The sequence below is a fragment of the Rattus norvegicus genome, chromosome 19 (assembly GCF_036323735.1).
Source record: "Rattus norvegicus strain BN/NHsdMcwi chromosome 19, GRCr8, whole genome shotgun sequence".
NCBI lineage: Eukaryota > Metazoa > Chordata > Mammalia > Rodentia > Muridae > Rattus > Rattus norvegicus.
Window position 1 is genome coordinate 43,022,067 of NC_086037.1, and position 18,210 is coordinate 43,040,276.

An 18,210-nucleotide genomic window follows, 5' to 3' on the forward strand; every position below is an offset into this window, starting at 1 on the left:
ATGCCACCAGCTTTTCCTAGGATTCATCAGCTATGAAAGCCAGGCTTTGACAGGTTTGAGTAATTCAAAGTAGATGCCAAGGAAGTGTTCAACAAAACCAAGACAGATAACATATAAAAACCCACTGTTCCAATAACCTGGGGCAAAGAGACAAATCAGAGTCATCAGAGTTGTTTTCCTCATATCTGTTCCTAGAAATAAAGAAGGATGAGGGGTTATGGGTAGGATAGCTCAATTGAAGTATGACCCAGAGTCCAAAGGACTGACAGAAAGCATTATTATTTCACCATGTTCTCTTCGTGTATTTCTCCAGGCTCATCTGGACTCCCCTCCTGTGTCTCAGGAGCAGGGTGAGATGATTTACCTAATAGGAACTGAATTCCCTGGTCTGGGATCTTCCAAAATGAATACATTAATGTTCTGGAAACTTCATGGGAATCCATTCATTCTGTGCTCTCAGTTATACAGTTGTTTAATGGCTTTAAAAAAAAAAAGCTGATTGTATCGATCCTGCCTTCTCTGTAAATGGTGTCCTGTATTATTAAGGTAGGTCCTTGTAATTCAGTTAGATACCAAGTGGTACTCAAAATTATCTTAGACTCATACACATCTGAAATATAACTCATCTCTTATCAAGATTGGGTAAGAACTAAACAATCTGAACAGAAGAACAGAAACACTGACAAGAAGAGAAAGTAAGAAAAAGCGAGATCTGAGAAAAAAGAACAAAGAACGAGAGATGGAGGGCACCCCAAGAACACAGCCCACAGCATCCACTAAGCAGGGCGGATGGGGCTCAAAGAGACTGAAGCAGCAATCGTGAAGCCTGCATGGGTCTGAGTCAGGTCCTCTGCGTATATGTTGTGGTTGTGTAGTTTGTTCTCATGGAACTCCTAACAGGAGTTTTTTAGGACACTTTTTCTCTCACTGACTTGCTATGCCCAGCCTTGATATGAGTGTATGTGCCTAGTCTTATTGCAATTTGTTGTATCATGTTTGGTTGACATCCCTGGGAGGCCTGCTCTTTCCTGAAGATAATGGGGGAGTGGATCTGGAACAGAGGGAATGGGGGTCAGGAGAGACTTGGAGGAGCTGAAAGAGGGGAAACTGCCAGCAGGGAGAAGAAAATAAAAGAGACACAATACAACATAGTAAAACCAATTTTTAAGAAGGCAACATGTGTTTATAAATTCTTCACTGATGAAGTTCCTAGAACTGGAGATGGATCAGGGATTAAGAGTAATTACCCATACTCTACAGCTCACGACTGCCTATAACTCCAGTTCCAGGGAATCTAAGGTTTCTGTTCTCTGCAGTTCCCTGCACCAAATACGTATGTCCATACGCAGATGCATTCATATGAGTACAATTTTTAAACTTAGTGATAAAACTAAATTATCAAGAAATCCATAGTGACATTTCTCTAAATATGCTAGGGCATCTAAATTGTGTTGCCATTATTGGTTCTGGGTTAGATGACATTGCTTCTCTCATCAAGGACTCTTGGTCTTCTAACTGTTGATTTAAGACCAAGAACAATAGAAAACTAAAAAAGACACCATTATAAAGAATAAACAAAATAAATGAATGAAGTTTACATGCTAGCATTCTATCTAAGCTCCACCCCCACAGTTGTCTGGCAACAGCCAGGTATGCTCCGCCCCACAGTTACCTAGCAACATCCAGGTATGCCTGACAGTATAAAAGGGGCTGCTTGCCCCCTCCTCACTCTGTTGTTCGTGCTCTTGCTCTCTTGCTCTTACCCTCTCCCCCTCTGTCCCTTCTTTCCCTATTCCCCTCCTCTTCTTCCCTCCACTTGCTCATGGCCGACCTCTACTCCTCTCCTCTTCTACTCTTCTCTCTCATCCATCTCCCTTGTCTCATTCTCTCATTAAACCTTTCCACGTGGAACCATGTTGGCCTTGTGTGGTTTGTCTGGACAGAAGCTGAGATTTCTACCCCAGCAATACAGAATTTGAATTTAGACCTTGTATGGTCAGAGAAGGGGTATATTTCAGCTCTGTTCATTCTGTGAAGGCAGGATGCAACTGGAAAAACTCAAAGGGAGTTCACATTTAAGAGTTACTTATTAGTATGCCTCTGATCAAAGTATTTATCTATCTCATATGGTATGCTTACCTCTTTTCTACTAGCTTCAGTTAGAATTCCTATAAAATCAACTGAATTCACTTTTTCTTCAGGAAGCCTTCCTCAGCGTCTACTGCTTCCTTCCAATGGACTAATTTGTACTACATGTGCCCAATAGTTGTTAATATACAATTGTGCTGTCTGTTTAGCTATCATAAATGTCTTCTAATGGCCCTTATGTAAAAGGAATGACCCTAAGGTGTGCTAATAGCAAAGACTAGAAAACGTAAGAAATGAGACCTCACTGAGGAACCTTTGAGCATTGAAGACTAGAGACATTGGCTGCAAAGGAAATAGGAAACTCTAGTTCCTGGTCTCTTTCCCTTCTTCTGCTCCTTCTTGACTCATGGTGAGCCATTTGCTCCATAGTGTTTTCCCACAATGTGTTAATCAAGTCAGAGACCCAGTATAAATGACATCACTTGACCGACTACAACCTCCAAACCTATGAGTCAAAGCTGCCTTTCTCTTTATAATTCATTGCTTCATGCAATTGGTCATAGTATTGGGAATCCTATAATGTGCTGCATGATAGCATGGGATGGGAGCCCTCTTTGCAGGCTAGGGAGGGGTGGGCACTTGTTGGTTTTCTCCCTGCATCTGATTCAGTGCTCATTCCACAGAAATGCAGCTCACATGTTCCCAACATCACTTTCCTCATGAGGTGAGGAGACAACTAACCATTGTGTGGTCTGAAGTGAAAAGGCAAGGAAAAAAAGGTCAAAGTTAAAGGCCTCGCTAAATTAAAGCACACAGGCTCAGAATGGTGAGAAGGTTAACCATGACTGAGAGGGTTCTGCATGTCTCTACACAAAATCCTTCTGCTCAGACAACATCATCTTCCTTCCTTGATTATCTATCTTCGTCTCAGGCAGACAGCAGAGGAGATGAACAGCGCAGAGTTGAAGCGTTTAAAGGCACCCACAAGATGGTACCACTGATCACATGAGACCCACCCTTCTCATGGAGCTGATTAAAAACATAAAGATATTAACACACACTAAATGAAAATAGCTGGAGAATCCTGGCGTGTAGGGTACACTGATTGCATTAGATTATTAAAACAGCAAAGGACAAAGACACTTGGAAGGTGACAAGAGGAAAACTTAGAAGTAGAAAGGGAACAGGGCCAGTGAGAAGGGCTGGGTAAAAGGGATGCTGGGAATGAAGGTGAACGAAGTACAAGATGTGAGTGTGAGGGGGTGCGGTAGTGAAAAGTAGTATTTTGTCAATAATTAAGATAAAAGGAATAAAGACCACCGCTTTAAGTCAAAATAACCCCGTTTTATAATTACAGACTAATAATTACACAGACAGATCATTTCAACTAGCATAAAAAAAAACAGTATCTCTGACATAAAACGGTGTTATCTCATAGTTGAGACGGTAACACTTTTAGTTCTGCATGGAAACAAAAAAGGGAGAAAATAGCTGTTTTTTGTTTGTAATTCACAAGCACTCAGAATGAACAGGGTGAATACGTTTACAGCCACAAAGTATCCTGAATCGTGGATAGGGTCTTAGGGAATAGAATGCTACTTCAATATTTAGCTTAGTTGTGTGGTTCTGTGCAGTATAATTACATTTTAAAGAAATATATAAAATAGAAACATGCTAAATGTGGAGCCTGCCTATAATTGTTACATATGGGTGAGCAGGGGCAAAGGCGAAAGGATTTTGAGTGCTGGGATACCCTGGGCTACAGAGCAAGGCATTGTCTTAATACACATACACACACGCACGCACACGCACACACTCGCAAACACACACTTCATAGTGATTTGTAAAGAAAATTATATTATTCAAAACTTAAATGCAATTATATGATATCTGAAGCATAAATTCTAGTAAGAATATGGGCCAAGATGTTATCAATTTCCTATTGTATTGAGCCTGGAGCATCTTACATATTTGAGAGTAGGGAATGCATTGCTGATTCAAGTGCCCTCCACTCACTCTTAGGACGCCTAAGCATCCTGCTGCTCTGGGCACCTCCTTTTCTATGTGTGCCATTACTGGATAATGGTTCTCTCTCTCTCTCTCTCTCTCTCTCTCTCTCTCTCTCTCTCTCTCTCTCTCTCTCTCTCTCTCTCTCTTCCACTAGTTTGGGATCACCTTTAAATAAAAGACCATGTGGAAGAACTGTCTATTTTATCTGGTTCACTTGAAATCTCAAAGCTGCGCATTCACGAGAACTGACAATTATATTGAAAAATGAAATTTTACCTTACCAATAAGTAATTGTTTCAGTGCTACAGGATGGAAGTTTTTATTATGTCCGCAGAAAGAGTTTTTTTTTAAACAACATGAAATTAAATTTGCAATATTTAAGGGTCCCATGTTTGTTAATGTATGCAATAAAATTTAAAATGAAAAGACAGAAAAAATATCCATCTGTAGTAGCTGGCAATCTATGTCACCAGCAAAGAAGAAAAAATGGCTTAAGTCTATTTTGTGACAAAGTGGATATATTGGTTCTACTTTGCAGAAAGGTATGGTTTATCTCTAAATCAAGAGCTAATAAATTCCCTAAATAGAAAGATAGCCTGTATGTGTTCTTGAATGACGATGGACATCCCTTCTATCTGTGCCTACTCAAGTTACACTCCTAGGAATCACCACTGTGTGATACCCAATACCCAAGGACAGTCAGTGTGTATCGTAATATACAGCACTACAGTAATGTTTAAAGAAAAAGGGCTAATTTCATGACTTCAGAACTGGGGATGTATGCGAGGAAGGCTACATCAAACCTATCATTTGCTGACAGCCAGAAACTCATAACAGAGTCATTAGCCAGTCTGACTTAACATCCTAATAGAAACATTCAGCAAATGAAGTACTCTTTAGAGATGTATGTATGTGTGTATGTGATAATTAATAAATATAGAGGGAATTGTCCTCTCGACAAAATTTTTAAATGATTTAAATGCAAATGAGAGATTTCTGAAACAAAGTTACAAAGGACTAAGAGTTTGTATTTGGCTCCACATGAATTACACCGAACGAACATACTTATGCAACGTTTGGGAAAAAGATGGGAAATTTTCAAGAGCAAAACTGGGCTGCAGTCAATACAAACCTTGAAGAGTCAAAAAGAATTCAGGTCTGGGGACAAGTCTCAATGGGTAAGATGCTCACTGTGCAGGCTTGTGGGCTTGGGTTTGAATCTGACTCCCTTGTAAAGCACTTAGCAGCGCGCTTGAATGTACTTATAGCCCCACTTCTGGGGAAAAGTTGGCAGGGGCAAGACAGGCCTGTCAGTTACAGGTGCCAGACAGCAGCCGGTCTAGATAAAACAGGGAGCTCTGCGTTCAATGTCAAACCTTGTTTCCAAAAAAAAATGAAGTGGAGAGAAATAAGAATATGTATAGTCCACCTCTGGCCTGGAAACATACATGCACACGTGCACAGGTGAGCATACCTGAGACCAGACCGCTCAGGCACAGAGAGAGAGAGAGAGAGAGAGAGAGAGAGAGAGAGAGAGAGAGAGAGAGAGAACAAGAGCCTAAATTTGTTTTGCTTGGGGGGGTGAGAGTAGGGGTAGGATTGGTCATTGACATGCAAAGAGGCTAAATGCCCGGTGGAGAACCCTTGCTGTTCAGCAAGCCTAGGCTTTGGTGCCAGTTCTGAGAGCCTTGGCCACGCCCTTAATTTAACAATAAAAGAAGCTTTGAGCCCCAGGAAAACCTGCTCCAAGAGTTGGAGGTGCCAAGGAGGCGCTTTTCTAATGTAACTTAACAGGAACACCCAGTGCAGTGACTCTGAGACACCTGTGGTGGTTTGAATACGAATGGCCCTCATAGATCCTGGTTTGCAGGCTTGGCCCCTAGGGAGTTGCACTAGTAAGAGGTGTGGCCTTGGAGTTGGTGTGGCCTTGTTGGAGGAAGTGTGTTACCATGGAGGTGGGCTCTGAGCTCTTAGATATATTCAAGCTATGCCCCTTGTGGCACAAGCTATCCCTCCTTGCTGCCTGCTGATCAGGATGTAGAACTCTCAGCTACCTCTTAGCACCATGTCTGCTTACAAGCTATCATGCTTCCTGCTGGGATGATAATGGGCTGAACCTCTGTAAGCCAGCCCCAATGAAATGTTTTCCTTCGAAAGAGTTGCCTCGGCCATGGTTTCTCTTCATAGTGATGAAACCTTTACACCCAGTCATACTTCTTTGTGCTCCAAGTTAATTGCCCCTACTCCCCATTCCTCAAGATAAAAGAAATTTAACCTTCTTATTACCACTCTGCTTGAAATAAATAAAAATAACGAGACACGGTAGGTAGGTTGAATGAGAAATATTATCCATAGGCCAAAGTATCAGAACGCTTAGTTACATTTATGATGGTTATGGACCTCTGGGGAGGCAGAGCCTTGCTAGAGGATACATGGCTAAGAGCTGGATTTGCAAGTTTAGATGGTAGTTCCTGTCCACTATGCTTCCCATTTAGGTGGAAGATGGGATCTTTCAGCTTCCTGCTTTTGCTACCAAGAGCTGATTCCTGCCATGTGGCCCTACCATGATCATGATGGGGTCTTAACTCTCTGGAACTATAAGCCCAAATAATTGTTTTAAGTTGCTTCTTCTTATGATATTTTACCACAGCAATGAAAAGGAACCAACCTGTTTCCAACTTTATTGTATGAATTATATAATTATAAAATCAAATAGCAGTGCTTCACATATCTGACTCTTGCTGGGGCTTCTTGTGTTTCATTTTTCTCAACCGGCTAATGTGCTTGCCAGCTGCTTCAGTGACCTTCGAGCTCCACCCTGAGCTTTCCCTGCTCCCTTCAGATTCCCAACACACCCTTTCAACTTTGCATCATCATAAACAAGCTAGGAAAGGGAGGAGACCTTTATGTAAATGGTCTTTGCATCTTACAATAGCTAAGTGAATTTCCTGAATTGTGAATCACACCTCTAGCGATATAAATGGAAGATTGCAGATATGACATTCTCTCCCACTCAGTGAGGACTCCATAACTCACTCCAAACTGCCAGGTTCCATGGAATACATTAATGTAAAGCCCAGAGAAGAATGCCAACAGCTCCCTTTTTCTAAAGATTAAAATTCCCACTGGGGGATTCAACAGATTCATGCTAAAGCTGCTGAAGTTGGATAGATAAATAGAAAGAAAGACAGTGGGACACATAGGTCAAAGTCATGAGTGGTTGGTTAGTTAGTTAGTTAGTTAGTTGGTTGGTTAGTTAGTTAGTTTTTTGTTTACTTTGGTATGTGCACAATGAACTTCTTATTTAAGATCTAGTACTTAGTTTGGGTTTTTAAAATTTGAAAACTCTAGCCTTTAGGACACTAACTGAATTGGCCCATTCTCCCTAATGTAATGAAAAGGAAGCTATTGATATATTACCATCTACACATTCCTTAAGGTTACCTGGATTATGATATTTAAAACTATATTTAGAACTGAATATAAGGCCACATGTAATCCTGGCTCCTCTATGAAAAGAGAAAATTAATAATCCATCATTTTCAGCTCCCTCAAGCATGGAGCAAACTAAATACTCAGAAAGGTGTTTGAGAAAATACCGTCCAAGTTCAATATCATAGATTTCATAACAAATTAAAATTTATCTTCACATAGCATTAGCACAAGTATCCCAGATGGAGTTACATACCTGCGTTCATGAAAGGTAAGTTTTCCTTCCCACTCAGACTCTCTGGTGCGGTAGAATCATACACTAGGGCACACTGGAACATAATAGAAAAAAATTAATCTTACTTTAACATAATAAAACGAGAGATTAAGTTATTTACTTTTGTTTGCAGCAATGTGAAGCTCTACATTTAGTGTCAAGAGTTTTCTACAGATATTTTGTGTAAAATGATTTCTAGCTGCATCTGGTTTGTATGGCTTACTTAAATGGTGAGTATTTACTCATGTTTATATGTAATGGAGTTGACTAATTACAGAGTACATTTTAGTTCTAGTTAAAGGGCACTCACGGAATAACTATAAAAAGGAGAATGATTATCCCTCAAGCACAAAAATAAAATTTATATTCTTAGTGAAGTGAGCCATGCTAAGCACCCAAATATTTGTATTCCTTTCACATTGGTGAGTTTCAGCATATCATTATCTGGATTTTAAGTAGAGGAAACATTAAAACAAATATATTGTACAATCTCATTTGTAGGACAAACGTTCTTTGTCTCTAGTAAAACAATGCAATGCCTTGCTCATTTTAAATAAGGATAGTTATACAATAATTATAAATAAAAATATAAAATATAACCCTGACACCACTAATGATATTCTGCTATGCTTTCAGATAGGAGTCTAACATAACTGTCCTCAGAGAGGCTTCACTCAGCAGCTGATGGAAACTTATCCAAAGACCCACAGCCAGACAATAGACAGAACTCATGGAGTCTTGTGGAAGGAACCTGAGTAAGGATTTAGGAAGATAGAGGGATCAAGGTCACCATAAGAAGACCTACAGAGTAAAAGATCTGGATACATGGGGACTCACAGAGACTGGACCACTAACCAAAGGGCATGCAGGGGCTTGACTTAGGGCCCCTAACACTGATGTAGCAGATGAGCAGCTTGGTCTTCACATGGGTCTCCTAACAATGTGTGTGTGTGTGTGTGTGTGTGTGTGTGTGTGTGTGTGTGTGTGTGTGCGCTGTCTCTGATCCTGTTGCCCGCCTTTGAATCTCTTCCCCTAGTTGGGCCTTGCCTTGCCTAGCCTGGCCTCAGTGGGAGAGAATGCACTTAGTTTTGCTGACTGATGAACCAGGATAAGTTGGTAACCATTGGGGGCAGGGGGCTCCCCTTCTCTAAGGAAAAGGATATGGGGAGATGTGGGAGGGTATGGGGTGGAACTGGGAAGAAAGGGGCTGCAGTTAAGCTGGAAAGTGAATAATAAAATTTGAAAGACATAAATAAAAACATGAAAATGATAAAGAGATACATTTTAAATGACAGAGTCTGTGACACATGAAGCGAAGAATTCTCTGGACACAAGACGAAAGTGACATGACCTCAATGGCCCGTCCACGACAGGAGAGAGCTCCGCAAACAATCGCCCCCACATCTTCCTATGAAGCCATAGTCCACAGAAGAAACAAGATTCTTCCAGCCCCAAGGGGCTGGTCAGAGACTACTATTCCTTCATCTCTAACCCAAGAGAGGAGGAACTTAGGAGAATTTTCACAGCAAGTATTTCAGATACTAATGGCTTAATATAAACAATGTAAAAGAAATAAAAGGCCTAGAATGCTCTTCAGTGGAAAGAGTCTAAGGGAAGCTGCTATCTGTCTGGAGGTCCTGCTAGGCTCTGCAGGAAAGAGGCCACAGTCTCAGACCACTGTCCCCAGGGGGTAGACCCAGAATTCCTTGGACTATTTCCTGCCTGCTCAGATGTGCATCTCCTTACCCTCATTTCCACCCCTCTTCCTTCCCCCTAGACTTGTCTTTCTAGAAGCTCAAACATGGAGCCCTGAGTAATCAACACACACTCCTTGAATGTTCTGAAGAGGAAGGCAACAATTCAGTCTTTGTTAATAACACCAAATCCTGCCTTCATTGTGACAATCCTTTACATTATTCTGTTCATTTGTTGAAAAGAAAAATGCAGTTTTGCTGTTACTCTATTGATGTCTTTCTTTACAGAAGAGTTACTATGGAATTTTATGCCTTTTCAGGGATTTTTCTGACAAACTAAAAGGTACATGTGGTCTTCCTTAATACATAGCTGGAGTAGAGATGTATGTACTTAAAAATCTTTAAATCACTGGCCTACTTAAGGTCATTCTCCTATTTCCAAGATGTCCTCAACTCATTTCCGTGTAGACAAAGCTGTTAAATCCCTTACAAACACAGTAGTCACCAAGTCAGTGTGTCATGTCTATTTGCTAGAGACAGGTCTGTCTCAGACTGGCATACAAGCACTTTTGCAGTGTGTGTGTGTGTGTGTGTGTGTGTGTGTGTGTGTGTGTGTGTGTGACAGCCATCCATGACACAGCATCGAGACACTGTTTTTGACAGGAAGAACACTTTCATAGAACATGTCAGGGCAGTTTACATGGAACCTTTTAAACAAATACAGAATTCACAGATCGGTGCTGTTCTGAGACACTACTTTTCTCCACAGAGGCAGCATTGGCTGCTGGTTATCAAAGACTACTTGATGATTCCTAACAGAAGATCCTCCTCTATGACAGAGAAGCCACCAAAACGGGAGCATCTCACTCCTCATCCCTCAACCAAACTGCAAAGCAGATAAGTGTAATATCAACTTCATAGCATTCTCCTTTTGAAATGACTATCCAATGTTCTCTGGAGATTTAGATCTATGACACAAAATCAGACCCCTCGCAACTAATTAATTCAACTATTCCTCACTGGAAACCAAGTTTAAAAGTTGGCTAGCATGTTGATTTTAAGTTCATACACTCTAGAACCATAGCAAAGTATGTTTCTGCTTTCTAAAGTCGCCTAGAAGAGAAACTGCAGTATAGTGAGCTTCCATTTTTTTTTAACCAAAAAAAAAAAAACATTTTTTTCATTTAAAAAAGTTTTAGGTCACATAAAACAAGGTAACATTTACTCCTTCTTCTCATCTTCTGGCACAGGGTCTGTGGGCTGCTCCTCCACCGTTGCGCTGTTGCTCACTGAGCCGGTGTTACTGTCACTGGTCCCTTCCACCTCCATGCTGTCAACCCCCTCCTGCCCACTCTCCTTGTCCTCAGGAGTAGACATGCCTTCTTCACCATTCTGCTGGTTCTCCGCAGTGTCTTCAAGATGTGTCTCCTCTGTCTCCATCCGGATGTTCCTCTCATCCTTCTCCTCAGCTTTGTTCGCCACTTGCTCTTCCTCGGGGGCGATGCTGCCCTGGCTGCGCTCAGCTTGCTCGGCTGCCTCCTTCTCCCTCTCCTCCTGCCTTTTGCGGGCCTGCTCCTCCGCCTGTGCGATCTCTGCTGCAATCTTCTCCATGTCCACTTCCACCTGCGGACCACACAGCCTTTTAAGTTCATTGTTAAAGGAGTCTGTGCTTTCCAGGAATTTCCTCTTCTTTTCCTGGTGTCGTTCCTCTATCTGAAGAAGCTCTGCTTCTAGTTTCCGCTGATGAACCATTAAAGACTGGACCTGTCGCTTGAGGACCTGCATTCTAACTGTTGTGACAACCGACCGCACATCAGGTACCACACTCTCACTGAGGATCTCACTGATGAGGCGGTGGTTTCTCTGGAAACGGGCAGTGGCTGTATGCTTCATTGAAAAGCCATCATCATAATCGTCTGGGTCCTCAGCAGGCTGAATGCTCATGTAAGGCTCTCCTTTCTCCATGCGCGACTGTCTCTGTCGGCTTTCTTCCTCTAATGCAGCTTCCGCACGACTTTTTGCATTAATATACGCAAGGTATGCAGGGGAATTGTGATAGGCCTTCATAGATTCATTGTACTCTATCTTTTCTGCTTCGTGCTCGTTTACATATTCTTGTTTCTCTTCATCAGTGAGATCTCGCCACATGCCACCAATAATCTTGCCAATCTCCCACAACTTTAGGTCAGAGTTGGAAGCTTTACTTGGTCCCAGACCTTTCTGCTGTACCTCATGTAGGGCATGAGCGGCTTATCTGGTGGCTTTGGAGGCTTTGGGATTGTAATGCCGGAGGACGCCGTGACCCGGCTGTTGGTGCCCGGGTTCCCTCCCAGCCTGTAGTTGTTGTAGGCCAGATGACTGTATGGATTGTATCCCACAAACCCTGGTGTGCTGGGCATTTGTGTTGCCGGAGCTGGGGTGGGAGGTGGGGCATAAGATGGTCTTTTTGACATTTTGGAAGATTACGTTCTCAGTTCCTTAAGAATGAAACTGAGACACCGCGGGCCAAGAAGGTGCCCTGTGAGCTTCCATTTTTAAGTCACCCCCAGGCCCTCAGTGCTGGAGTTACTCACAGCCATGATCAGCTTTCTAGGGGGTCCTGGGACAAGTGCCTGCTTGCCTAGTGCTACTGTCAACTAATCGATCTCACCAACCATTCAAAACCAGGTAGATTATGAAGAGGGATATTATTTCAGTAGTACTTCCTAGATTGGTTAATTTCTTTTATCAGTTGTCAGCCACATATGATTTTGATCACCACTAGTGGCAGACTGTCCCACCCTTCATAACAATTTTGAATAGAAAGATTTATGAAAAGGTTTATACCTGTGCTGTTCTAAAAACATGCTGAGAATTGTTGAAATAAAATTTCTTTTCATGTAACTTATATAAATATTGTAGATCTTAGGTCTTAATATATGATCTTCACCCAATCAAAAATATTCTTAGGGATTGGCACAAGAATGTAAGCCATTTTCTAAAGAGAAAAAAGTTTCATCTGTTTTGAATCCATGTTGCTGGCTCAGAAAACTTATGTGAGGTAGGACGAGGCACATTATGGGTAAGAAGCTCCATACTTCTGAAAAAATGTCACTCAGGTTACAGAGCTCCATCTTACTGATGGCCTAGAGCCATGAGCAGGTAAACTCCGACCAGAATACAGAGGGGGCTCAAGACAGATTCAATTCTTTTACTTTGCATGACCTTATTGTAGCAATGAACTGATGTCTAGGGCTGGGTGAGCTGTTGGAATAAAAAAGAGGTGTCCTAGGACAGACTTAGCACCTTCCTATTTGTATTGCTTTGTCTGCGTAGTGGTCTGGTGTCAAAGGGACAAGTGAGCTGAGAGGACAGTCAATAAAGAGACATCCAGGGACAGACAGGTTGAGCAGCGCAGCTCAGCTTTGAAGTAGGAAGTGACGCTCTGACAGCTGGGATCCTGGTGGATTGCTCCAGGTCTAGGAAGGCCCGTCAGTCCCCTTCAGCACGTAGTGACCAGCTTAGAATTCTGGTTATTCCTTGTCCATGTTAACATGAGACTGTGCCTAGCCATAGCAAAGATGAGCTTTATATATCACGCTCCAGGAATATGGCTAGAATGGAAAAAAAAGTTCCAGGCCAAAGGTCTCAAATGCCAAAGCCCAAATCACATCATGGCCTGACATTCATAACAGCCTTGGGGTAATCCACAGTGTGTGATAATCTTCCCAGAGGATGGGAGGAGGATGTGGTTTGTAGAAAGAGAAAATATCTCAGCCTGCTAAGAGAAAGCCATACATTTGGAAAGGCAGTAATCGGTATTTTTTTAAATAAATAAATATGGTTTTTTTTAATTGTTAGGTAGACATCATCTCCTAAGGAGATATTTTCCAAGGCTCAGCTGTCAAGCATATCCTGTGATGGTTAATCTTGTTTGTCACCTTGGCTACAAATGGGGTCGTCTGCTGGACATTTCCTGTGAGGGTATTTCTCAGAGTATTTGATGCAGGAAGACCTATCCAGAATGTGGGCTGTACCATCTGTTGGCAAGCCAGCAAAAGAGACACAGAAGAAGAAAGATGGTTTTTTGCCTGTTTGCTCTCATTCTTGCTGGGAATTTCATCTGTCCTGTTGTTGTGGCACTCCTTCCCTGATGTTAGAAGCAACTTTGGAATGCCAAAGTTAGTGAAGAACAAGAGCGCCCCTGGAATCCTGCAAGCCTTTGGCACCAGATGGGACTTTCGAGATATTCAGCCTCATGGACTGATCAGCTACTGAATTCTCAGCCTGGTCAGTGTGAGGCAGCTCTTGTTGGCCTGCCTGGACCATACACACATGCACATTTAGTTACATTACATATAATTATATAATATATGAATAACTAAATATATAAAATATCTACATATTATATAATATATAAAAGTATGTATAAATGTTTTATATATTTCTATAGCATACACACACATATATTCATTCTACACACACACACACACACACACATACACACACACACACACTCCATTACTTTCAAGTGTTCCTTTACAGAAGAACCCTCACTAACACACATCCTACATTTTTACATTTTTAAGTTAAGAAGCAATAAGTCACAGAAGGCTTTATCCCTTTGTAGGGAACCATATTGGATACAATTAGATTACTGCCATAAAGTCATGTGATTGTTGGACAGAGGCCTCTCCCATCTATTTACAGCACAGGAAAAAAAGACCAAGTAGTAAACACCCGGTGTCTCCACTGCATGACCTCTGCTGAGCCCGGCTGATGCATGTGGAACTGACACACCTGGACCACACCTGGATGGTGGTCAATTTACTTCTGCCTTTTGCTTCCTCAGCCTTTATCCTTGAGATTTAGGCTGGTCTTCACGTTAATATGCTAATGAGGGATTCATGCTCCGCCAATCCCTGAAGAACAATTAGCATAGCCTCAGCCTGCTGTGTATATAAGGCGAGCGCTTTTGCCGCGCTCGCGCTCGAGGTCCCCGTATCAGCAAAGAGGTGGTCCTGCAATAAAGGCTGTTGAGAAGAATCCGACGGTGTTGCGTCTTCCTTGCTGGCCAAGGTGGGCGCTACATCCCTTAAAGTGTTTGTTTAAAACAACATATAAGTTATATTATGAAAAGGTATTTTGTTATTAAAATTAGAACATAAAAATTATGTCCTATAAAACTCCTAGAAGTTTTTAAAGCCAGAACTATATGACCAATTGTTTTAATACTATAAAAAAAATAGCACTTGTAAGAAAAAGATTTATGCTGATCTTTATGTGGCTGCTTGTTACTGTAAAGAAAAGGAAGAACAAATAGAAGAGACTAGGCAAACATTTCTAGGGCTTAGGTTTCAAATAAACAGTTTACTTTGTTTATTATATTGCTGTCATTGAACCTCCTCCAAACCTATGTGCCTATTCCCCCCTCTCTCTCCTCCCCCCTCTCTCTGTCTCTCTGCATATGTGTGTACGCAATTTCATAAAATACAAAGTTATTGTTAAATATGCCTCCCTTTGTATAAAATTAAAACTAAAATCGTGTCTCTTTCCAAAGTTGTCTTTGGGAATAAAGAGTGGGCTACTCTTGGCAGTCGCTCTCCCAGAATCCTTCCTGCATCTCATGCAGGGTAATTATGGCAGAATGCAACGATGATCAATACTTTTGTTCCAACTGAGCAGAGATGATATCAACATGGGAGCTGGCACAGAAGAGAACCGAGTTTCTGAATGGCACAGAGTTTCACGCAGCTCCGAGTAAATGGGCATCCTGGCTCCGAGAGGAAGTGCACGTATCGTACTTCAATCCCAGGGATGAATTCTCATTTAGCTTTTGAATAATGAGATTTCAAACCTCACGGGGTATTGGCAATGCAGGCATCTGGCCAAACTTATCATTCCTAATTCAGTCTGTGCAATGAGCGGACCGCAATCCTACCTTTTGTCCCTGCACGTCTGTTGTGATGTGGTCGGTGTCCCCATCCTCAATCTCCCCCATCTTCACGAGGCTGACTTCTATGGTGCCGACCACTTTGCCACCATCTGAGGTCCTGCAAGTGAAAAGTCAGTGAAACGTCAAGGTATCACCTCTTTTGTAACCCATCCAGAACATGATTACTTCCGAAAACCGTGGATTGTTGCTTCCTGTAAACATAGCTGCTCAATGCCAACATTTATACATACTTTTATATATTATATAATATGTAGATATTATCGTGTTGCTACCATTATACCATCTTCATGAACTCATGAGGTAGGACCACAGACTTGACCTCCTCACCCCAGAAAGCTCTCAGGAGCACCCATCAGGAATAGCACAAGGCAGGAAATCCAAACCCTGCATTGTATTATAAACTCTGTGTTATGAATATGAGTCTTCAATGGCATAAACTGTTGCCCCTCTATTCTAAGCACATGAGATAAAGCTTATGTCCACCACAGCAGTGTTGCTAAGGAGAACAGAAAAGATTCATCTATGGATACTGGTACAGTTGGGCCATGGCTCCAAAATTGGACTATGATTCCATTCTTTAATGTTTTTTTCTTCTTAGGAGTGAAAGTAAAGATTGGGCGCCAGCAAACCTAAGTGAAGAATCGTGAAGTAGAAGCAAAGCATGTGAACATCTCATTCTTTAGACAAAGGTGAGAATCTAAAGCAGAAATGACTTGGCCTGGAACCGAGTGGCAACTCTAGGCTTCCACCCTCCTCACCTTAATTAGTCATTGAATGACCGACACTTAATGATGCTGTCGATTTTATTCCTAAGATTATCATCATCCCAATTTTCCTCGATGTAAAAACCATGATTGACAACTAAAGAGAAAGTCAGCAAAGCATCATGCTTAATGATTCTCTAGTTTCTTTTCTTAGGCAAAAAAGAAAATCTGCAGAATGAATGGCTCTGTTCCACCATGTAAATATCAACACCATGATACATGGTTACCCTTTCTCCTTGTGAAAACAGGGTAGTGTGATTCCAGGGATCTGAGGAGTTATAACTTCCCCCGGAGCCCTGTTGCCTCACTGTTTCCAGTTAGACTAATTATCTGTGCTACTGTGTCCTATTCTGAAATTCGTTTAATTTTAGTCTGAGCATTGATGCAGTATATAATTTAACTAGCACCTTGTGAATATGGCTGTGTTGTTATAAGAGGTGTCAGAAAAAGAAATAAGAAAATTAACGTAGTTCATCAAAATGCTAATTAAGAAATGACTAAATTAAGTGAAAATGATGCTCAATTATGTTACTAGATCGTGGCAGTTTTTCTTCTAGTAAAATAAAATGCAGTGATTAAAATGTACCTAAAGAAAATGGAATAGAGAATTCCTGGTGATATTTGTACAACTAACCTCACCCTGTAATAAAATAAGCATTCTTCACATAGAAATATATGATTTATCTTTAAATAGTGTACTAACATGTATTACTAAGATATGAAGTAAATGCTTCTTATAATTTTAAAACCAGTAAGAATTAGAATATCAACTTCAGTTTGGAAATCAAAATAGAAAAGTCACTCTGTGTGTGTGTGTGTGTGTGTGTGTGTGTTTATCTGTATGTCTCTGTGTGTATGTGAGTGTGCAAGTGTGTATGTGAAATATAGTCTGTGATAACATAGAAAACCATATTAATGCTAATTCTGAGAAATTTTGAAATAATTCTCTTTATCATTTTCTGTTTAAATATGTCAAAACAAGGTGTGTTCCAATGGTAAAATGGCATATCTCTAACTAGTTCTTCAATGCCTGTAGTTAAAGGGTTAATCATTGTGTAAGTACTGCCAATCACTGTTTCCTCGAAAGGTATACATGAGAGGTATAGATATTTCCCCCTGAAACTGATTAGCTATCACACAGATACCTTTTAATTCTTAAAGACATTATTTGAACGTGTTTGGCTTGAGCACACTAAGCTAGTCTAATTTTAAGAAATGCAATACCTGTGTATAACACTCTGGATTTTCTCGCTCAACTAGCACACACATTACACTTGAAGACCAAACCATTTGGATTTGTGATTCATGATCTATTCTCTTCCAGGGCTGAGTAATAAAAGGATTCGTGGAGCAATGGATACAAATGTGTCCTTGAGGACAGTTGAGGAGGTCATGCGAAGCTTTGCATTCCTCAGTTGTGACTCAACCCTTCTTGTTCAGTCTGGGTCTATGAGGTGATGACTGCAAGGTGTTCAGCCATCCATCTGACCAAGGTGGCTGCTGCTTCTCCACTTTAACCTGGTGGGAGCAGCTATATGGCAGTGGGCATAAACGGAGACTCTGTGGCCATTCGTGTGCACCGCATTTAATGCAGTTCTCGCCAGAAATGTTACTGAAATAGAAAGACTACAGCAAAAGCCAATGGTTTCTCGTGGCATCTTCAAGAGTATTTGAATGCTCACAGCGCATAGAGAAGCCTGGTTCTGCTGTGAAGTTTAAAATCCTAATGGGGAACAATTGAGCCACTTTTGCAATCCAAGAGAGATTTCTATAAATGCTAAAGTAGATTAATAGTCAGTGCACAAGGTGTGTGTGTGTGTGTGTGTGTGTGTGTGTGTGTGTGTGTGTGTCTGCAGGGGCAGATATGGGGGTGTGCACATGTGTGCATGTGGACTTGCATATTTCTGAACCACTGATCTTTCGTTCCCTTTGAAAACTATCTGGCTACATGCTCGTAGTCAAGCATTTGTGTGTTCTAGTTTCTCTCCTAGAATAATGGTTCGCAACCTTTCT

General features: G+C 41.3%; 1 protein-coding gene and 1 pseudogene across 14 annotated transcripts in view; both read right to left on the minus strand.

Moving 5' to 3' along the window:
• Inpp4b (inositol polyphosphate-4-phosphatase type II B) overlaps positions 1-18,210 on the minus strand; it is a 750,330-nt gene that overhangs the window by 197,357 nt on the left and 534,763 nt on the right. For all 14 annotated transcript variants that reach the window (XM_063277738.1, XM_063277736.1, XM_017601165.3 and 11 more), the window contains 2 exons: positions 15,419-15,530; positions 7,787-7,859 (listed from right to left, as the gene is read on the minus strand). In XM_063277738.1, coding sequence (XP_063133808.1) covers positions 7,787-7,859; positions 15,419-15,530 — 185 coding nt within the window. The remainder of the gene's footprint in view (positions 1-7,786; positions 7,860-15,418; positions 15,531-18,210) is intronic.
• Smarce1-ps6 (SWI/SNF related, matrix associated, actin dependent regulator of chromatin, subfamily e, member 1, pseudogene 6) lies at positions 10,682-14,821 on the minus strand (annotated as a pseudogene).